General features: G+C 36.3%; 1 protein-coding gene across 1 annotated transcript in view; it reads left to right on the top strand.

Moving 5' to 3' along the window:
* The window catches only part of polr3b (polymerase (RNA) III (DNA directed) polypeptide B), a 256,221-nt gene that overhangs the window by 171,814 nt on the left and 64,092 nt on the right, over positions 1-20,315 (top strand). The window contains exons 21-23 of the mRNA XM_039761636.1: positions 4,418-4,576; positions 12,871-12,988; positions 15,227-15,369. Of these exons, the coding sequence (XP_039617570.1) occupies positions 4,418-4,576; positions 12,871-12,988; positions 15,227-15,369 (420 nt within the window). The remainder of the gene's footprint in view (positions 1-4,417; positions 4,577-12,870; positions 12,989-15,226; positions 15,370-20,315) is intronic.

The following is a 20,315-nucleotide window of genomic DNA, read 5'->3' as shown; positions in this document are numbered from 1 at the left end:
TCTCAACTCAAACTGAAGGTTAATTCATTATTATGTTGATTTATCAGTTAAACATTTTGAAGCCATTTTTACGCTTTAAAGTGGTGTAAAACATTGTACAAACCAGCAAAATGAGAGAGATGCTAAGATTGTTAAAGAAAAGTAATTTTTATTCTCTTTTTTCTTCTTTTTTGGCATAAAGCAATTAATTTGTTTACAAATTAAACATATGGCTTTAGCTTTACTTGGATAATATTGCTTTTTTAAGATTATTTTAATTTTTCATACATTACCCTGTACTTTGTAAGTGGGTAGAGAAAACAGATGTCAGTAAACCGTTACTATTATTTGAAAGCCCTATATTTTTACAAAATATTTGTGTTCTTTACATTTACATTATGTCCTTCACCACTTCAGAATTTTGCAAGTGGAATTTTAAATGTTCATGTTTTTGGAAGGAATGTAGAATGTGCACATAGTGACATGATTGTGTTGCTGAGGAAGCCTTTTCAAAATTTATTTATACATCCAGTTTATTTCTAAACCTATAGTTTGTAATCTTCTTCATTTTCCTTATTTTTCAAACATATTAGACGTGTGTATGAGACAATTTGGAGCTGCATTGTATTTTCCCTTTAGGTTAATTTAGTATTTATTCTCATAGTGTAAAACCTGTCTTCATCTCACTTTTTTGTATCTCTCTCTACTTTTTCATTTTTATTTCTTCAATTAATGAATGATTTTTGCAAGGTTTTAGAATTTTAAAATAGATCCGACAAATGCATGCAGTTTTCATTTAACCTTTCTAGTCATCATCCGTTTAAATATTTACCTATCTGGATGTGTTCATTTACATAAACCTTCATAGTCAAATTTGCAGGACACTCGGATCCACTTCATGAGTGTTTAAATAGGATCTTTCCAACATAGTTGACTTTAGTGGGAAAATAATATGGTGAAACTGAGTGTCTTCATGGTGTCTTTATCGACTTCAGCTCAGCATTCAACACGATTATTCCTCAGCAGCTGACGGAAAAGCTGAGCCTGCTGGGATTGAACACCTCCCTCTGTAACAGGATTCTGGACTTCCTGACTGAGAGACCTCAGTCAGTCAGGATTGGAAACAACATCTCCAGAACCACCACACTGAGCACTGGAGCCCCTCAAGGCTGTGTGCTCAGTCCATTATTGTTCACACTGCTGACTCATGACTGTGCAACAACGCACAGCTCTAATCACATTATAAAATTCGCTGATGACACAACTGTGGTGGGTCTCATCAGCAACAACAACGAGTCAGCATACAGAGAGGAGGTGCAGCGGTTAACAGTCTGCTGTAAAGCCAATAACCTGTCTCTGAATGTAGACAAAACAAAGGAGATGATTGTTGGCTTTAGGAAGATTAGGAGTGGCCATCTGCCAATGAACATTGATGGCTTAACTGTGGAGGTTGTCAATAGCACCAAATTCCTGGGTGTCCACCTGGCAGAGAACCTCACCTGGTCCTACAACACCAGCTGTTTAGCCAAGAAAGCCCAGCAGCAGCTCTATTTCCTGTGTAGGCTGAGGAAAGCCCATCTTCCACCAGCTATTCTAACAACATTCTACAGAGGAACCATAGAGAGCATCCTGAGCAACTGCATTACTGTCTGGTTTGGAAATTGCACGGTCAGGGATCGTAAATCCCTACAACAGATATTGAAGAGCTGAAAAGATCATCGGTGTCTCTCTTCCTTCCATCATGGATATTTACACCATACGCTGCATCCGCAAAGCCACCAACATTGTGAATGACCCAACACACCCTTCACACTCACTGTTTACACTCCTGCCATTGGGGAAAAAGGTACCAAAGCATTCGGGCCCTTACCACCAAAATGTGTAGCAGTTTTTTCCCCCAAGCAGTCAGATTCCTGAACACTCATGGACCGATCTGATATATGTGTTCTGCTCTGCAATGTTGCACATGTTTGCACATTTGACTCACATGCACCATGTTATATGCACCTTGTTATATATTTTGTGTCTTTATGTTATGTGTCATGGATTCTTCGTTGCCATGTGTTCTATGTAGCACCATATCACCATGGTCCTGAAGGAACTTTGTTTCATTTCACTGTATACTGCACTACTGTATATTGATGAAATGACAATAAATATTCTTGAATCTTTACTTAACCAAATAATTTTTAGACAGAATGCCATTATCCATTGTTAATAATAAACAACCCCACATTAAAAATATTGCAGAGCTTTAAAAATTGATTATCTAATATACCCCCAAATTTGTTGACTGACTTATGAAAAAAGAATATCATATTTCTTTACCCTTTATATGTTTGCACATCCATTGCTATAAAGTACTTTCACCATAAAAAAAAATGTCAAAGTATACTAACAAATACAAGACTACTAACCCCAAGGAAAACTTAATGCCTAATTGAAAACCAGTCATGGCAATTCCAGTTCATATATTTAGAAGAACTGGCATAATGTCTAGTTGTTTTCAGCTGGAAAAGTATGACAATTTATGTTTCACAATTGACTATGGGTGCAATATATTATGTAAAGCTAGAAAATTTCATTTCAGCCGCTTGTATTCGCGATCTCGTTCTTTCGGTCACTACCCATAGCTCATGACCATAGGTGAGGGTAGGAGCATAGATCGACTGGTAAATTGAGAGCTTTGCCTTACAGCTCAGCTCCTTTTTCACCACGACAGACCGATGCAGAGCCCGCATCACTGCGGACGCCGCACCGATCCGCCTGTCGATCTCACGCTCCATTCTTCCCTCACTCGTGAACAAGACCCCGAGATACTTGAACTCCTCCACTTGGGGCAGGATCTCTCCCCCAACCCTGAGAGGGCACTCCACCCTTTTCCGGCTGAGGACCATGCTCTCGGATTTGGAGGTGCTGATTCTCATCCCAGCCGCTTCACACTCAGCTGCGAAGTGATCCAGAGAGAGCTGAAGATCACGGCCTGATGAAGCAAACAGGACAACATCATCTGCAAAAAGCAGTGACCCAATCCTGAGTCCACCAGACCGGACCCCTTCAACACCCTGGCTGCGCCTAGAAATTCTGTATGCATAATTAAAAATACTAAAGAAATTAAATGATTATAACTATTACCATATGTAGTTGGCACATTTTTTTAAGTACTATATTGTATTAACATTTAACGTTATGGAGCTATTTGATACTGTATTGCTACTAGATCCATGGCATTTCCAGTTGAAGTGATTTGAGTACCTATAGAGAATGTTGCCCGGATGCTTTTAATGGGAGGTATATCTGGAAAAGCCCAGCAACATGTGGTAAACCATTTCAAGGGTCCATGGCAGTGTGTGATTTTAGTTGTAAAACGGTGTGGCTCAGGTGGATGTGGGTGCATGCTGATGGAAAACTACACAGCCATAGGGTGTGCATTTGGGAAACTGAGCTCTCTGATTGCTCACATGAAAGTGCGATCAGCTTAGCTGTTCCTCATTGACACTCCATAGGTTGTTTAGCAAAGCACTTACACCCACAAAGTACAGAGTCTGAGTAGTATAGAGAGGAGAGAAATAAATAAGGAAAATGTATTGCTTGAGGGCAAGAATGATGTATGTAATTGAGTAAATCAAGAGAGTTGATTAAAAAAGATGAAGAGTTGGATTTGGAGTCCAAACCAATGCAGTAGACAGGAGACAAGGTGGTCAGTAGTAGTAGTGAGTGAGAGGAGTGGCACTTAAGGGGCCAGCATTGAGCATTAAGGGAGCAGGTAATTGGCTTAGCTGAGTGTCATAAGGATGCCAAAGGGATGGTGATGAGGCAATGAAGTTGGCCTTTCAGTATCCCAGCAGTTACCCACTGAGGTTGCTGAGACAAAAGCTATTGTCTCATGCCCAATGGACGAGTGGGGGAAACAAATAAGACAAATGCCTGGAGGCTCACAGGAGAAATACAAAAAAATTGAACCCATTTAAACTCTGTGTTTTATTTTTGATTTTATGAGAGCACTGGTTTTGTGGCTTATTTATTTATTTTTTTATTGAAAAATTTGAACTGCACTTATTTAGTTGACACTGCTTTATGTGATTGATTTGAATAAAATGCACTACAGTTTTTTTGGTGCACATACTTTGTTTTTTTGTGTCTTCATTGCACTAGTCCATCTTGGTTTCATGACATTTGATGCCATTGCTGCAGGCACTCAGGGCATCATTATAACCTCTCTGGCACAGGGCACAAAACATATTTTGTGTCTGTGTTAGGCTTGGAGTTACTGAGGAATCTCCAGAAGAAATGTAGCTGGACCTACAGAAGATTAGTTGGAATTTTAGTTGTTACTATATTATTTCTATTGTGAAAGGAAGTGTTTTGCAGTTTTTTTAATGCCATTCTTTTTATATATTTGTATTGCCATTTTGACCCTCTGTACTGCATTTTTAAGGTTTTGGAAGATGTCTAGTATATAAGAATGCCAAATGTACCCTGAAGCGTTACACTAATCAGACATTTGATAAAGTCATGGGTCCAATGCTGGATGCAGAAACCAGAAAGCCAATCTGGCGCCATGAAATCCTTGATGCTGACGGAATTTGTTCTCCAGGTAAATGTTTTTTTTTTTTTTGATCCTTTATAATCCTTTAAAATACATATAATCTTTTTGGGTTCTACTTACTTTTTGTTTTGGTCATTACCACAGTAAGTGAATTGTTTATATTTTTTGTAGTTTTGTGGTAGCTGTCCCCTGAGACTCCGCCCACATAGTAGTGAAACAGGACCATGAGGAGAGCCCTGCCCATCTCCCCACTCCTGATGTCATGTTTCCTCCTCCCCTTGGCCCACAATGTCTGTCTCGAAACACCACGAATATATTGCTCCTGCAAGCGAACTATGATTCATAGCACAATGAGAGAAGTTGTAAAATCAACCGGAATGTTCAAGCAAATGATAGAAAAAAAAACAACAATATAAATCTGTTAAGTAGTTTTCTCATTCGCTAGCTAAGTGGAGGTAAGGAATGCCCCAAGGCTGACGCATGAGTGAGGAGGGCCACGCCCACTGCGTGTCTCTTAGATTCGTACAAATAAATCGGTATCACAAGCGAACTATGATACATCATGCAATGAGAGAAGTCACAAAATCAACCAGAATGTTCAAGCAAATTATAGAAAAAACCTGATCTAAATCCATTAAGTAGTTCTCTCATGGAAAGAGGACAGGCATACAGACAGACGTTGGATTTTATAGAGAGGGAGAGAGAGAGATTACCAAGTATTGGTTTACAAAAAAGAGAAATAGCTATATGAGTTTTTTTGTATATGTGTGGGGGTGTGGGCACATTCTTTATTACATTTTCTAATAAAAATTATATTCCATACTGGCAAAAAAGAAAACAGAGAAATATAATCCTATTTTGCAAATAAAGGTATCAACATCTCAGGTAAAAATGAAGATGGCTATTTGCATGCTAACTTGTGAGAATTCCTCAGTAATTGTAAAAATGGCCCTTTTTGTTTGAACATTTTGAAACATATTGAAACAAGTCTCAAAAAAGTATCACTTTTACAGACGAGCTGTCTTCCTTAACAACAAGTTTGTGATTTGCAGAGTGAAAATGACATTTAAATCATCTGTCCCAACTCTACAGACTGTACACCTTTTCCACTGATAAGTTAGTGTTGCATAGTAACCTGGCTCTGCCCATTATCTTAGCTGTCCAGCAAGTGGTCATTTTTTTTTTTTCTTTAATCACAACCCTACATCGAATGCACAGTACCAATTTCTGGTAAATAAATTTCAAACATATGCCTATTGTACACAAAACAGACAATACATGTGATTCTATTGTTTGTTTACATTGTTTCTGTAATGATCAAGACTAACTCCCAATCAGTTTTAGTCATTTTAAAATACCATCCAGACCGATAGTTTAGGTTTGAAAAAGTGAACATGGCTGGAAAAAAGGAGGATGTCTGTTCACCTAATATCTGTTCCCCTGTCTATGTGGTTGTGTTTTTTTTTTTAATGATAGGATTAGGCATACTCTTATTAAAAAGAAATGAGCATTCTTAAAGAGATTTGCTCACTTACATCTTTATGATGTGTTTCTCCCTGTAGATTCTGCCACTTTGAGTCAATTTAATCTGTGTATCCAATTCATGTGCCTTTTTGGGGGTACAATGGTATGCAGTCAGGAGCGGGAAAAACTTTGACACTGCACACTACTTTCTCTCTCTCTATGTGTTGACTGTACCAAAGTCATATGTACTTGTTACAAAATACACAGGTCTGCAATGTCATACTCAAAAAAAGTTGTTTTCTTATGTCTATTGTAAATAGTTAATTTTATTAGTATTCTTGAGCGCAATAAAAAAAAAATTGATTGTTTCCATCACATCACATTTACATACAAAACTGAAAAGAAATTTAATTAAAATGTAACAAATTACACAATTTATTCATGTATACAATCATACTAATACATCAATGTACCTGGACCTTCTTTCCACATCCTTTATATTCTAATGGAATCTTTCACCTTGGTCTTCAGTCATTGCTTCAACATTTTCAGAGAAAAATTCCAAATGCAAATCTAAAAAATGAACTTTGAGATTCATGTTATAACCCAATTCTATAAACCTAGCTAACAAGTTTTCCATAATTTCTTTGTAATTTTGGGTCTTGATTATTACCTAAAAATTTAGAAAGTGCTAGCCTCTGTTTCCAGGACATTCATCGCACCATCCACTTCTGCATCAAAAATTAGTTTTCTAATATGAGGCTCACAAAAATGCCTTTTTTCAATTAAGCCTCAGGCAAACCTGGTAACTTTACATAAAATAGGCTCCATCCTTTGGTAGAGCTTTGATAAACAGTTTCATTAAATTAGGTTTAATATAAAGTGGTGCTAGCAGCACTTTGTCTTGATATACCAAACTACATCTGATGATGTTTTTGGCAGCAAACTGTAGCTTTTTTTTTCTAGCTGGCCATTCCTTCTGAAACCAATGTAAATTCTTCCCTTTGCTGTCACGCTCACAAAGAAAACATGGAAATTATGTATTGAAAGTGCTTTATAAGTCGTTAAAGAAAAACATACAAGAGAAGATAAATAGATTAGAAATTGATAAAAATAAGAATGAATAAATAGCAAAACTAATGTATAAGAATAAATCAGTAAATGCCTGCGTAACATAGATGTACAAGCAACAGAAAAATTTGACTCCTTGTATACAGATATATTGTATATTGTTTTGAGTCCCTGTAGATAAGGCAGATTTGTTTGCCAAATGCAGGTCAATTTTGGAAAGGTTAATATGATTTTTCAACAAAATACTAAATAATTGTTCCATTTAATTGTTCATCATAATACATTTTTTATCTTTTTACATTATGATTTTTGTATTACATTTCACAGTGTAAATACAATGTAAATTTTTTATGACTCTTGTACTGGAAAGATGCATGTAAAAACATAACTCTTAAGCACTTTGAGCTATATTATTTGTATGAAAATGTGCTATATAAATAAATGTTGTTGTTGTTAAGCACTCATTTTAATAAGAGTGAAATTAGAGAGCTCTATTTGCACAAAATTAATGAATGCAATGCAACGCAACGCAACCCTGGCCAATGCCCTAGTCTGTTGCAGAGCACACCTGCACAATTACTCACACTGGGGACAAATTAGAGGCTCCAGTTAACCTAACGCATATGCCTTTATGGCCGGAGGAAAACTCACACAGACATAGGGAGAATGTGCAAACTCAAGACTGACTGAGTAAGCAATGTGAATCTAGGATGCTGAACTTGTAAGAAAACCATGCTAACCCCTGTGCAAAAGGAAAATCTGAAAAGCTGTCACTGCCTTGTATAGGGTGTCCAGGGCAACACATGTTGAAAGTATCTCTTGATAAAGTAAACAATGATTCTTATTCATTTGGTTTTTGCCTTCAAGTAAGATTTTTATTAATAGGGTCTCATCAGTTTCATCTAGTGGAATTGATATTGACAACCCCAAAAGCACCACTGTAATATTTGGTGTCAAAACCATCCTGTTCTATTTATTAAACTTATTCAGAAAAAATAAAGTTATGAAAAAGTGTGATTAATGAATTGAGAAACAGTTAATAAATAACAGTAAGAAATGTATTTGCTGCTGTAGGAAAAATTGTTGATTAGTGTTAGACAGTTAATTGCAGAAAAAGGCATGGAAACAGTCAATCACTGTACATAAGCTCTGGAAAGAAGAAGCAATTAAAATTTAGAATATGTACTGTATTAAATTATTTTAATATGGAAGAGTTTTTAATGCAATGGCTATATTAAAGACATGCCAGACTTCAAAAGTTGAAGGGAATTTACCAGCAATACAATAAACAGTACTGTAAGATGAGCTATAAACTAAAAAGCTGTAAATAGAATTCCTGTCAGCAAGGAGTAAAATGTAGAGTAGGACCATTAAATAATTTAGATAATTTGGGATGTCAATAAAAAAAGCACATAACACACAGTGAAATGCTTCATCCTATGTTATACATAGAATTTTATCCTAAAACTAAAGATAATAACTGGAACATAACATATGAATCTACAGTACAAAGGAAGTTTTTTTCCCTCACAGAAACTACAATTAAAGAATATAGATGAATAATTATCATGAGATAATCAGATCAGTCAAGTCCATCATAATGTTAATACTAACAATGTAGATTCAAGTACTATGTAAATTTTGGAGTAGACACCAAATATAAAGAAAAAGAAATATGTATAAATTGGTAATATAAATAAATAAAGTCAAGACAAATTTGAATTGTGGACAAACTACTGGAAAAAGCTATTTTTTGTTAAATAAGTATAAAGATGTATGAACAAGTAGGAGAAATGTTGATAATAAATATAAGAGGTGATAATTTCAGAATTTAGAGTTTACATTTTATGGTGGTACAGTTTTCTTATCCTAGAAGAAATATGCCTGTCCATTTAAAAAGAGTAATACAATGCTAGTCCAAACTATAAAATATAAGGAAAGACACAATCTGGAATGTTGGATATATTTTACAAAGTACACATTTCATCAAAGTTTACCTCAGCTGCAAGATGCTTGTTCCACTTGTTTTGTTTTGTTTTTTTTTATTTCTGTACCAGATTATTTTCATTTAATATAATGCCAAAAATGCACTTCTGCCTTCACTTCATTATTCCTCTGAAAAATGTTTGTAATTAATATGGTAACAAATCTCTACTTCATGAAACCTTTCCATTCTTTTTTTTTTTTTTTTAACAAAAATCTTCATGGAGTTGACCAAGTTAATCCAGCAGATCTCTTCCAGCTAAATACTAAAATCCCCATTTGAGGATTAAAGTGATGTAAACAGAACAGTCTGTAGATAAACCATAGAGATATGGGGATCTAGCCTAGACACCATTCATTGTCTGAGATGTTGGAAACAGTAAGCGTGTAAGCACAGTGCCAGCAGCCACTACAACAGCTCTTTCTTCCCAATAGTCACTATGACATATCACACTAGTAGCTGGGACTTTTTATTTATATATATATATATATATATATATATATATATATATATATATATATATATATATACACACACACACTGCTCAAAAGAATTAAAGGAACACTTTTTAATCAGAGTATAGCACAGTCTGAAGGGCATGGAGGAGATTCTAGGAGACAAGCAGTTACTCTAGGAGAGCTGGAGAGGGCCATAGAAGGTCCATAACCCATCAGCAGGACCAGTATCTGCTCCTTTGGGCAAGGAGGAACAGGATGAGCACTGCCAGAGCCCTACAAAATGACCTCCAGCAGGCCACTGGTGTGAATGTCTCTGACCAAACAACCAGAAAGACTTCATGAGGGTGACCCAAGGGCCCCATGTCCTCTAATGGGCCCTGAGCTCACTGCCCAGTGGCATGCAGCTCGATTGGCATTCGCCATAGAATACCAGAATTGGCAGATGCACCACTGGTGCCCTGTGCTTTTTACTGATGAGAGCAGGTTCACCCTGAGCACGTGACAGAAGTGAAAGGGTCTGGAGAAGCCATGGAGAACATTATGCTGCCTGTAACATCATTCAGTATGAGCAGTTTGGTGGTGGGTTAATGATTGTCTGGGAGGCATATCCATGGAGGGTCACACAGACTGCTACAGGCTTGACAAAGGCACCTTGGCTGCCATTAGGTATCAGGATGAAATCCTTGGACCCATTGTCAGACCCTATGCTGGTACAGTGGCTCCTGGTGCACGACAATTCCTGGCCTCATGTGGTGAGAGTATGCAGGCAGTTCCTGGAGGATGAAGGAATTGATACCATTGACTGGCCACCACACTTTCCTGACCTAAATCCAATAGAACACCTCTGGGACATTATGTTTTGGTCCATCCAATGCCACCAGGTTGCACCTCAGACAGTCCAGGAGCTCAGTGATGCCCTGGTCCAGATCTGGGGGGAGATCCCCCACAACACCATCTGTCATCTCATTAGAAGCATGCACCGATGTTGTTAGGCATGTATACAAGAACACAGGGGCCATACAAAGTGCTGCGTACAATTTTGAGTTGCTGCAATTAAATTTTGGCAAAATGGACTAGCCTGCCACATAATTTTTTCACTCTGATTTTTGGGGCGTCTTTGAATTCAGGGCTCTGTAGGTTGATCATTTTCATTTCCATCAAACGATGTGGCATCCTTTCGTTCCTAACACATTACCCAGTCTATATCAGTATAGATATCCAGGAGGATTTCTTTTTCCCATTGAGATCTGATGTGTTTTCAAAGTGTTCCTTTAATTTTTTTGAGCAGTTTATATATATATATATATATATACACACACATACAGTAATCCCTCCTCGATCGCGGGGGTTGCGTTCCAGACCCCCCCGTGATAGGTGAAAATCCGTGAAGTAGAAACCATATGTTTGTATGGTTATTTTTTATATATATTTTAAGCCCTTATAAACTCTCCCACACTGTTTATAAATATTCCCTGCACGGTTATACAGCATAAACTCTTTGTATTCTCTTACATATTAGGTAAGATTCATTGAAATTATGTATGTAAACGCACTGTTTATATACAGTAAAACCTAAATATTATTTTAAAGATATCGAGTGTCTCCGATAACACATATGTTACAGCCATTACGATAGTCAGGCCACCAGCAATAAATACGTACAAAGCAAGAAAAATTGTATACAGTAAATGTGTGTACAGTGACACTAATTTTCTACTTACAGTACTTAGTACATGTATGTGCGTTTTAATTATGGTTACTCACCAACAATGACACGATGACTTGTCCAATAATGATGAGTTTAGTTTTACTGCACAACAAAGAAAAGCGTTACAGCCCTTCTAAAAGAGCCTCTTCAGGTGATTGTGTAGCACCGCCGTTGTTCTTCTAACTGGCACTCTTCAATCCAAATCCCTAAAGCAGATTCCATCCAGACTACTGCCTTATTACATATTGTTATATATATATATATATTTATTATATATATTGTGGGGTACAGCCCGGACACAGACAGGTAGACATGATGTTGATCACCACACACACGTTTATTTACAATAATATTTACAACAGAGTGCACAAAACCCAGTGCCGCAGCACCAATCACCCCTTCAAGTCCAGGCCTTCACACAATACCTTTCCTGTCTCTGGTCCACCTCCACTCCTCTCCTCCGAGCTCTGTCCTCTTCCACCCGACTCCAGCCATCGAATGGAGGGAGGCGGCCCCTTATATCCACACCCCGACGAGCTCCAGGTGCTTCCCGACACTCCTCTGCCGACACTCCCCTGTGTGGCGGAAGTGCCGTCTGTGCACCCGGAAGCACTCCGGGTGTCCCTGTTCCTCTTCCCCCCAGCACTTCCGAGTGCTGAGGTCCAGGGCTCCAAAGGCAGCGAGGCGCCCGCTGGTGGCAACCATGGGCCCCTACAGGGTTGAGCTTCCAAGCTCCCTATCCGTGGTCCCCAAAGCAACCAGGGCGGTCGCCCCCACATGGTCTGGGGAAGGTGCAAGCCCTCCTCCGGTTCTCTTGGGTGTCCCAGCCGGGTCACCTCCCCAGCTATCTCTGACAATATGTAATATATATAAAGTCTGGCCATTGGTAAGGACTGGGTCATGGACTACTCTTCATCCAGTTTCACATTATAGCTGCTAAAAAGGAAACACACAGCTTAATTAGTTTCAGGTGAGTTAGACCCTGCTTTCTGCAGTGACCCCTTCAGTTATTTCCTTTTAAAGCCTGGTAAGGGCTCACAATTTTTTGACAGTAATAAATAAAGAGAACATATTCATGAAAGAATGGATATTATTTCACATAGTACATACAGGGAACATTTAGAATATAAGACAAGCATGTGCTCTGGATGTTGAGGTTAATTAGTCTGTTTTTTGTTAATTGGATGAATAAGCTACTGTGACATTTTATTTATCAAATACCTGAATAACAATTAGGTAGATCTTCAAGAATTCCTTATTTATGAAGTAAAAATTTGAATACAATTAAGAATTAACTACTTTAAAAAAATAATGAATACCACTGAGCTTTAGCCATAAATCCTTTGTTAATATGCATTTTGATACAAACTGGTGAAGGTTCCTGCTCTCAGTTTTGTAAAACATTTATATTCAATACATTTTTTGCTTTTGTAAAAATTAAATAAACCTGAAATCTAGTATTTAGTTTTTTTTCTATATATTTTTGATTTTTAAGATTTTATTACAGGAAGTACATGCAGTCTTATTTAAATCAAATCACTTTTTTGTGTATTGAAAAATGTCCAATTTTTTTTTTGCGCAACTCTTTAAATTCATTTTTGCTTTGGTTTTTTGCTCTTTTCCTGCTATGTAACTACTTTCCTATTTATTTGAACAGGGGAAAAGGTAGAAAACAAGCAAGTACTTGTTAATAAATATATGCCTACGGTCACACAGACTCCACTGGAGGGCACAGGTCAACCTCAACAACCACAATACAGAGATGTTCCTATCACGTAAGTGGACTTCAGTAAAAGTTTTTGTATTGGATTGGTTAAGTGAATGCATTAAACTCTTAAAACATGATTGTGATATGTACAGGGATGTACAATATATTTAATCAGCATTTAAGGTAAAAGCTGCATACCACCAATTTAAATTTGAGATAAAATAAAAGTAAGTGAAAGTACAGAATTTCAAATCAAATTTTATACATTTGCAAAATTACACACAAATTTTAGATCACCCAAAACATATTTTTAAAGCTAGTTATCAAACAGTATTTTATTTGCTTTTAAAACACTACAAAGCACGACTTTTCTTAAAATGGCATGCTGTTGCTCTCTTATAACCTTTTTGATGCAAAGTGTGTCAGATTAGCTTAGGCCTAGTCAGTGACTTCAAAGACACATTTGCATTTTATTTGTACACAGACAGAAAAACTGAAAACACCTGACACTAAGTCTTGCCAATGCCTAACTCGCCCAAAAGGTGATGGAATGCAGAAAGTGGTATTGGTTTAAAACTTTAAACTGTATTAATGTGTAGAAATGCCCAAAAAAGCGATGCATTTGTATTGTTGCCTTGTACTCTTCATGTCAAAATAAATTATAATACAGCAAATCTATCAGTTTTAGCAGCCATAAACCATTTTAAGTCTCTTTCAACATTTTATTTATTTAATAATAAATTAGTATACTTACAGTATACACTATTTTTCAGAAGTTTGGGGTCACTCAGAATGTTTCATGTTTTTGTTAGAAATTGACATTTAAATTGATGTAAAAATATAGACAAGGCATTACTAGTGTTTATGATGGCTATTACTGCTTGAAATGACTGATTTTATAATGTATTATTCATTATTTATAATGGCTGCAAAGCCCCATTTTCTGCAGCAATTCCTTCAGTTGACTTCTTCAAATACATGCGGAATACTAGTGTCCTCTGCAAGAGAAAAAAGATGACTGTGGAATGCTGGCCTTGGAGAGAGAGGTTTAAGGACAAAGCAATATCTGAAACTCGGAACTTTAAAAGAAAAGGTTAAAATGGGCAAAATAACAAAGACATTGCACAGAAGATGACTGGAAAGGTGCATTAAGCTCCACATCCTGGAGTTGTCTTTTCTCTGTTGCAGATGACAATGGTACTTAGTGTGTATTTAGTGAAGAAGACTACTGAGGAACTTTAATGCTTTTGTTTTTCAAACTACAGACTGTGATGTCCTTATCCTCTCATGTAGTTGCCCATATAGGCATTCTCTCTCTTTTTCTGTCTTGATTCTTTTTTTTTTGTCCTGGTTAGATCCATTTTGCAGTCTTTTCTTACTTAAGACAGTAATAGACACAATCCTCAGTTTCTTGCCTGTCATGTGGAATAATCTTCATTCTGCAAAAAAACAATAGACTGGCATGTTTCATTTTTGGGCTTTTAGGAATGCCCGTACCTTGCAACCCAAGTAAACATAACAACCAGGTTTAAGTGGTGCTAATGCAGTTAGAAAGGTTTCTGTAATAACCAGTTAACATGTAAATGTGACTAATTAAGCATATGCTAAGGGAATTTACCACTAGGACCATTTTGTTGCTACAAATGGGGCTTTCCCGCCATATGTGAGTAATAAATTGAAAATTTGGTAATTTTAAGCAGTAATAGACATTATAAACACTAGTAATGTCTTGGCTATATTTTAAAATCAAATTAATGGTTCCCTGATTATGAAAGGTATCAATTATATAAAAACATAGAATTTCTGGGTGACTTTTAAACAATAGAGCATGTGAATTGCATTTTTATAAACTCTCAGCCTTCAAATATGTCCTTCATTTCCATTTTTTCTGTTTTACTAGTTAGTTAAATAGAGATTGCTTTACAGTATTTGTCACAATCGGCACATTTAGCTTTACACAGAAGCTCAAGAAATATTTTTAAAAACAGAAAATCCCATCAAATACATAGAAGAATTTAAAATCAGAAGAAAAGCTTTTGATTTTACTAAAGCTACAGGAGCAGTCTCAGAGGCATTATAAACTTGTATTGCCATTGGTATGAAGGAGCCACAGTTTTTAGTGTTCTTAAATGCACTTCTCAATCTTAGACTGGTACATTTCTTCTTCTGTTTAATTATTGATGCCACCAGTATTTTTGTTTGTTCCACAAGTAGGAGAAGCTAAATATTTCCTTCACAGCTTGATTTCTCCAAGAAGTGTTGTTTTATTTTTATTTTCCTTGAATTTACTATTATTCCTTTATAGCTACAAAGGATCCACAGATTCTTACATAGAAAAAGTGATGATTTCGTCAAATGCAGATGATGCATTCTTGATAAAAATCCTTTTAAGGCAAACTAGACGTCCAGAAATTGGAGATAAATTCAGTAGTCGTCACGGACAGAAAGGTGAGATATTTTTAATTTTCGGAAAAATGTTTATCCTGAGATATAACTTCTTCATTTATTCTTCCTTTGTGTGTTTTCAATGTGTATTTTATCGCATATTTAAGCTGTTAAAGCTGGAACATGATTTTAAATTTCTTTATACTTGTCTCATTAGTCATTTTTCTGTTTTTCTTCATCAGATCAAACATCAACAATTTGAACCTTTGGCTTTAGTTTTCAAAAATTACATAATTTAAGTGTAATCTGACAAGGAAGTCACATGACCTATTGTTCTCCCCTAACAACATGTTTACTATACAGTAGCATACATTTCTACTTTGAAATCTCATTGAAAACATTGAAAAGTATTTTATTACCTCTGCTGGTAGCCCCAGATTAATTGATTAATAAAAGTATTTGAATAGTTTCCTAATAGTTGAAAATTAGTTAGTATAAGGCAGCGGTTTGTCTTTGTATTTTGCATACACTATACGTAATATGTGTTTTGTGAAGTATTTTATGATGTAGGCATTATAAAGTATATACTCGATATACTGTTGATTGACTTTGACATTATAGATTTCAGATTTAGATTTGCTGTTGGACAATTTAGCAAAACATCATTCCTAGGAATCTATATCAGAAAAAAAGTGTTCTTTCATTTGTCCTAGGTGATGAAAGTTTATCTATTTTCCAACAGCTTTTTATATTTCTTTTCAAAGTTTTCAAGTTATGATGCAATGCTATCTTCAGTTTCTGGTTGCCACCACCTTAGCTTGTAATGTAAAGTGTTTGATCCTTTTCCCATAAATGATATTATCCTATATATGTTCAAAATCTAACTTTAACTTAATTTTTGGAAACAAGAATTTAACAGTTTAAAATCATATGTGGACTAACAGGCAGATCAAGTTACTCAAACTGTATATCTAGCCATTTATTTTCTGAAATGTCTTATACAATATAAGATAATAGTGATGTAAAGCATTTCTTGGTATTGGATATAAGGCACATTTTAAACTTGAAAGAGACACCAGTCAGTCCATTGCAGACCACATCCATGTACTGTAACTAATCTGTAGTGGCACTATTTTAATTACATTATTTGAATTTTGAAAATAACCTTACATGAAAAGAAAATAGAAATTGCTCATGTAAGGCTCCTCAGTCAAACTGGGAATCATTAACTGATATGGAACATAACTGGTTGAGTTCTGAACACCAGACCAGTTTTTTCTACATTCAAGCACTGTATGTACTAAATACTCCTTTTATTAACCATGCTTACCTTCCCAACATAAGACTGCTAGATAAGTAATGGCAGTATATGTGTAGCTAATACTGTAGTAAAGTAGTTTTTCAGTATTTATGGGCAAACATCACCATAAGATTTTAATCTTCGATGCTGATCGACTGAGGATGGAAAGGGGCATTGTCAATTATTAATAAAACTTTGAAAGGCAACCCTTCCTTCTCCACATATTTATTTACTTTAGAGATGAAGAATTGGTGGAACTATTCAGTGAATAATACTACCATGACACATGCATTGAGATTGTGTTGCCAGAAGATTTGATTTCAGTCTGTAACAGCCGGTGCAATTTATGATCCTTGTAAAAGTTAGCTATTTTTTTTTAATTCACTTTTCATTCTCTCAGTCGTGTTCAGAATCAATCCATACAACCCCATCTGACACGGCTGTTTTCACTAAAGACGCGCTATATCTCTGCAGTGTACCACGATGCATACTAACATAACCCCAAACGGGTTCTGACACACAAACGCTGCCGAAGCTGCCTTCTTCGTATTTTTTCTGATGCAGGACCTTTCCCCAGGGAAGAAAGTACAGTGTCAGGTGCTCATTCAGTGTAATAGGAACCATAGCACAGAGAGTTGTGTGCACTGCAACAAGTACGCGTGTCGTAAATGTAGGAAGGACGTTCCTTGGGTATGTGGGAACTGTTAACATTTGAATGTGATGATTTTATATAGCACGCAATGAAAATCAGCACTTCTTAGCATTGCACCATGCAAGCTGTCGTATCAATCGCCTACTGTAACTTGCTTTCTTTTTTCTTCGGTTATACAGGTAGTCTTGAATAAAAGTGCACTTGTTTTCTTTGCGAAATGAAGTATCTGCGTGCACTTTTCGTGGCATTACACATGTATTTTTTGAGCATGCCCGTTGGAGCATGCTCAAACACAGGAACATAAGTTGGTGTAAAAGTATAACAAAACAACGGGCAGATGGGGAGTGTCTGATGATTGCATATAGCGCAGAAGTTACTGCTCTTTACCATTCTCTCCTCTGCATGCCCTGGAGTACAAAAGAAACAGAATACAGACACGCTATAGCTCTTCGTTGTACCACGATGCATACTAACGCACCAGAAAAGGGTTCTGACACACAGACGCTGGCGAAGCTGCCTTCTTCATATCTCACCGTCACTTGATTTTCTTTTTATTCAGTTTTATTGAGTGTTCCTCCCAGTCCCCGCATGTTGCTGTATGCTGGATATTTTCACATGTATTGTCTCTTTCTTTCAGGTGTGTAATAGAAACCACAGCATAGAGAGAAGTGTGTACATTTCTTCTTACAGGAAAATGCGATGGAAAAAGTGCACTTGAATAAAAGTGCACTTTTGTTATACTTTTACACCAATATATGTTCCTGTGTTTGAATGACACGGGCAGATGGGGAGTGTCTGATTATTGCATATAAGCGCCCGAAGTTACTGCTCTTTACCATTCTTTCCTCTGCATGTCCTGGAGTACAAAAGAAACAGCATACAGCAACATGCGGGGACTGGCAGGAACACTCAGTAAAACTGAATAAAAAGAAAAGCAAGTGACGGTGAGATACGAAGAAGGCGGCTTCGCCAGCTAATGTGTGTCATAACCCGGTTGGTGGGTCGGGGTTGTAGTTAGTTTGCATCGTTGTACACTGCAGAGCTATAGCGCGTCTTTAGTGAAAACAGCCGTGTCAGATGGGGTTGTATGGATTGATTCTGAACGCGACTGAGAGAATGAAAAGTGAATTAAAAAAAAAAGCTAACCTTTACAAGGATCATAAATTGCACCGGCTGTTACAGACTGAAATAAAATGTATGCTTTTATTCTAAAATAGTAAGACTAAGAGCAGTTTACTTCTCAAAACGGACAGGCGCAGGATCGAACTCGCAACCTTTTGATTCCCAAGCGGGAACTGATTCTATTGAACCACTGAGGCAGTTACAATAAATGGCTGTCAATGTCGCATGTTAAGGCGGCTTTTTGTTTCTGCAGTTATATTTTTGAATAAAAGCGCAATTGTGTTATTGTTGTGAAAATGTTTCTTTGCTATTTGGACTTCAGGCTTCATATATTATGTAGTTTATGCCTACATTTTGTCATCTACTACTAGAATATAAAAAATGTTTCTGTTTTAACAATGTGTTGACACAGATTACTGTAGAAACGGAACAGACATGAAATGCGTGTGTTCCAAATAACGATCTATTATTTCCACTCTAAAACTCCACTTCACTCCCAGATACTCAATCAAGGCATGAGCTGAGAGAAGTTCGTGCATGTTCTAAATTGGTGGGGGGATGGAATAGCCGGCTGCTCCTAGCTTCTCTTTATCAGCACATTTAGAAGACAAAGGGCGCTGGCGGAGAGGTGTGAAGGGATTTAAGAAGCAATTTAAGGTGGGACAGAATTACGAGTTTTTTCGTAGGCTTTGGTAATTCTAGTGTTAGGTACTGCAAGCTTCATTTACACTCTGCTGGTAGAAGTTGACTGTCTGAAAGTTCTGCAGGGAAGTGTAGCGATGGGAAACAAAGAGAGATGAGCCATGAATAGCTGTGACTGGGCTGGCGGACTCGCCATGTTATAACCTGTACTCTCTTGGTGTTGGTGTGTAGTTTAAAACTTACAAAACTTACTTTTTCTTTTTTTTTCCCCCCAGAAGTGGAAAATAGAAACCACAGACACTGAACCTACAGATATGAGGGGATTAATATGACTGTAAAATAAGAGTTACTCGTATTTCACAACATTTCTTAGGTACGGAAAGAGGCTAGGAGGATTATAAGAGCTCTCTAGCACCCTGACTAGATAGCATGATATCTTAAGCTTATGGTCAGTAATTAGAACATTAGAAAAATTTAGATGAGAACAGGCCATTCATCACAACAAAGTTTTTCAGTCCTGACCACTTAATTATTGTAAAATAACATCAAGTCTAGTTTTTAAGGTCCCTACTGACTACCACACTACTTGGTAACTTATGCCATGTGTCTTTGGTTCTCTGTTTAGAAAAAAAAACTTACTACTGTTTGTATATAATTTACCCTTAACAATTTTCTAGCTGTGTCCTCATGTTCTTGTTGAACTTAATTTAAATTAAGAGTCTCGATTCACTGTACTAATTCCCTTCATGATATTAAACCCTTCAGTCATGTTACCTTTTAAACTATAAAGACTCATTCTTTTAATCTTTCCTCATTACTCAACCCCTGTATTCCTGGAATCAGCTAGTCACTCATATCTGGAATTTTTGTTGTGCTTTTGTAGTTTGGATGTACAGTATATGTATATGTAATGTGTGTGTGTATATATATTTATATATATGTGTGTATATATATATGTGTGTGTGTATATATATATATATATATATATATGTATATATATATATATATATATATATATATATATATATATATATGTGTATATATATATATATATGTGTATATATATATATATATATACATATATATATATATATATATATATATATATATATGTGTATATATATATATATATGTGTATATATATGTGTATATATATGTGTATATATATATATGTGTATATATGTATATATATATGTGTGTATATCTATACTAATAAAAGGCAAAGCCCTCACTCACTCACTCACTGATTCATCACTAATTCTCCAACTTCCCGTGTGGGTGGAAGGCTGAAAT

The sequence above is a fragment of the Polypterus senegalus genome, chromosome 8 (genome assembly GCF_016835505.1).
Source record: "Polypterus senegalus isolate Bchr_013 chromosome 8, ASM1683550v1, whole genome shotgun sequence".
NCBI classification, from domain to species: domain Eukaryota; kingdom Metazoa; phylum Chordata; class Cladistia; order Polypteriformes; family Polypteridae; genus Polypterus; species Polypterus senegalus.
This window is presented reverse-complemented; position numbering and strand designations above follow the sequence as displayed.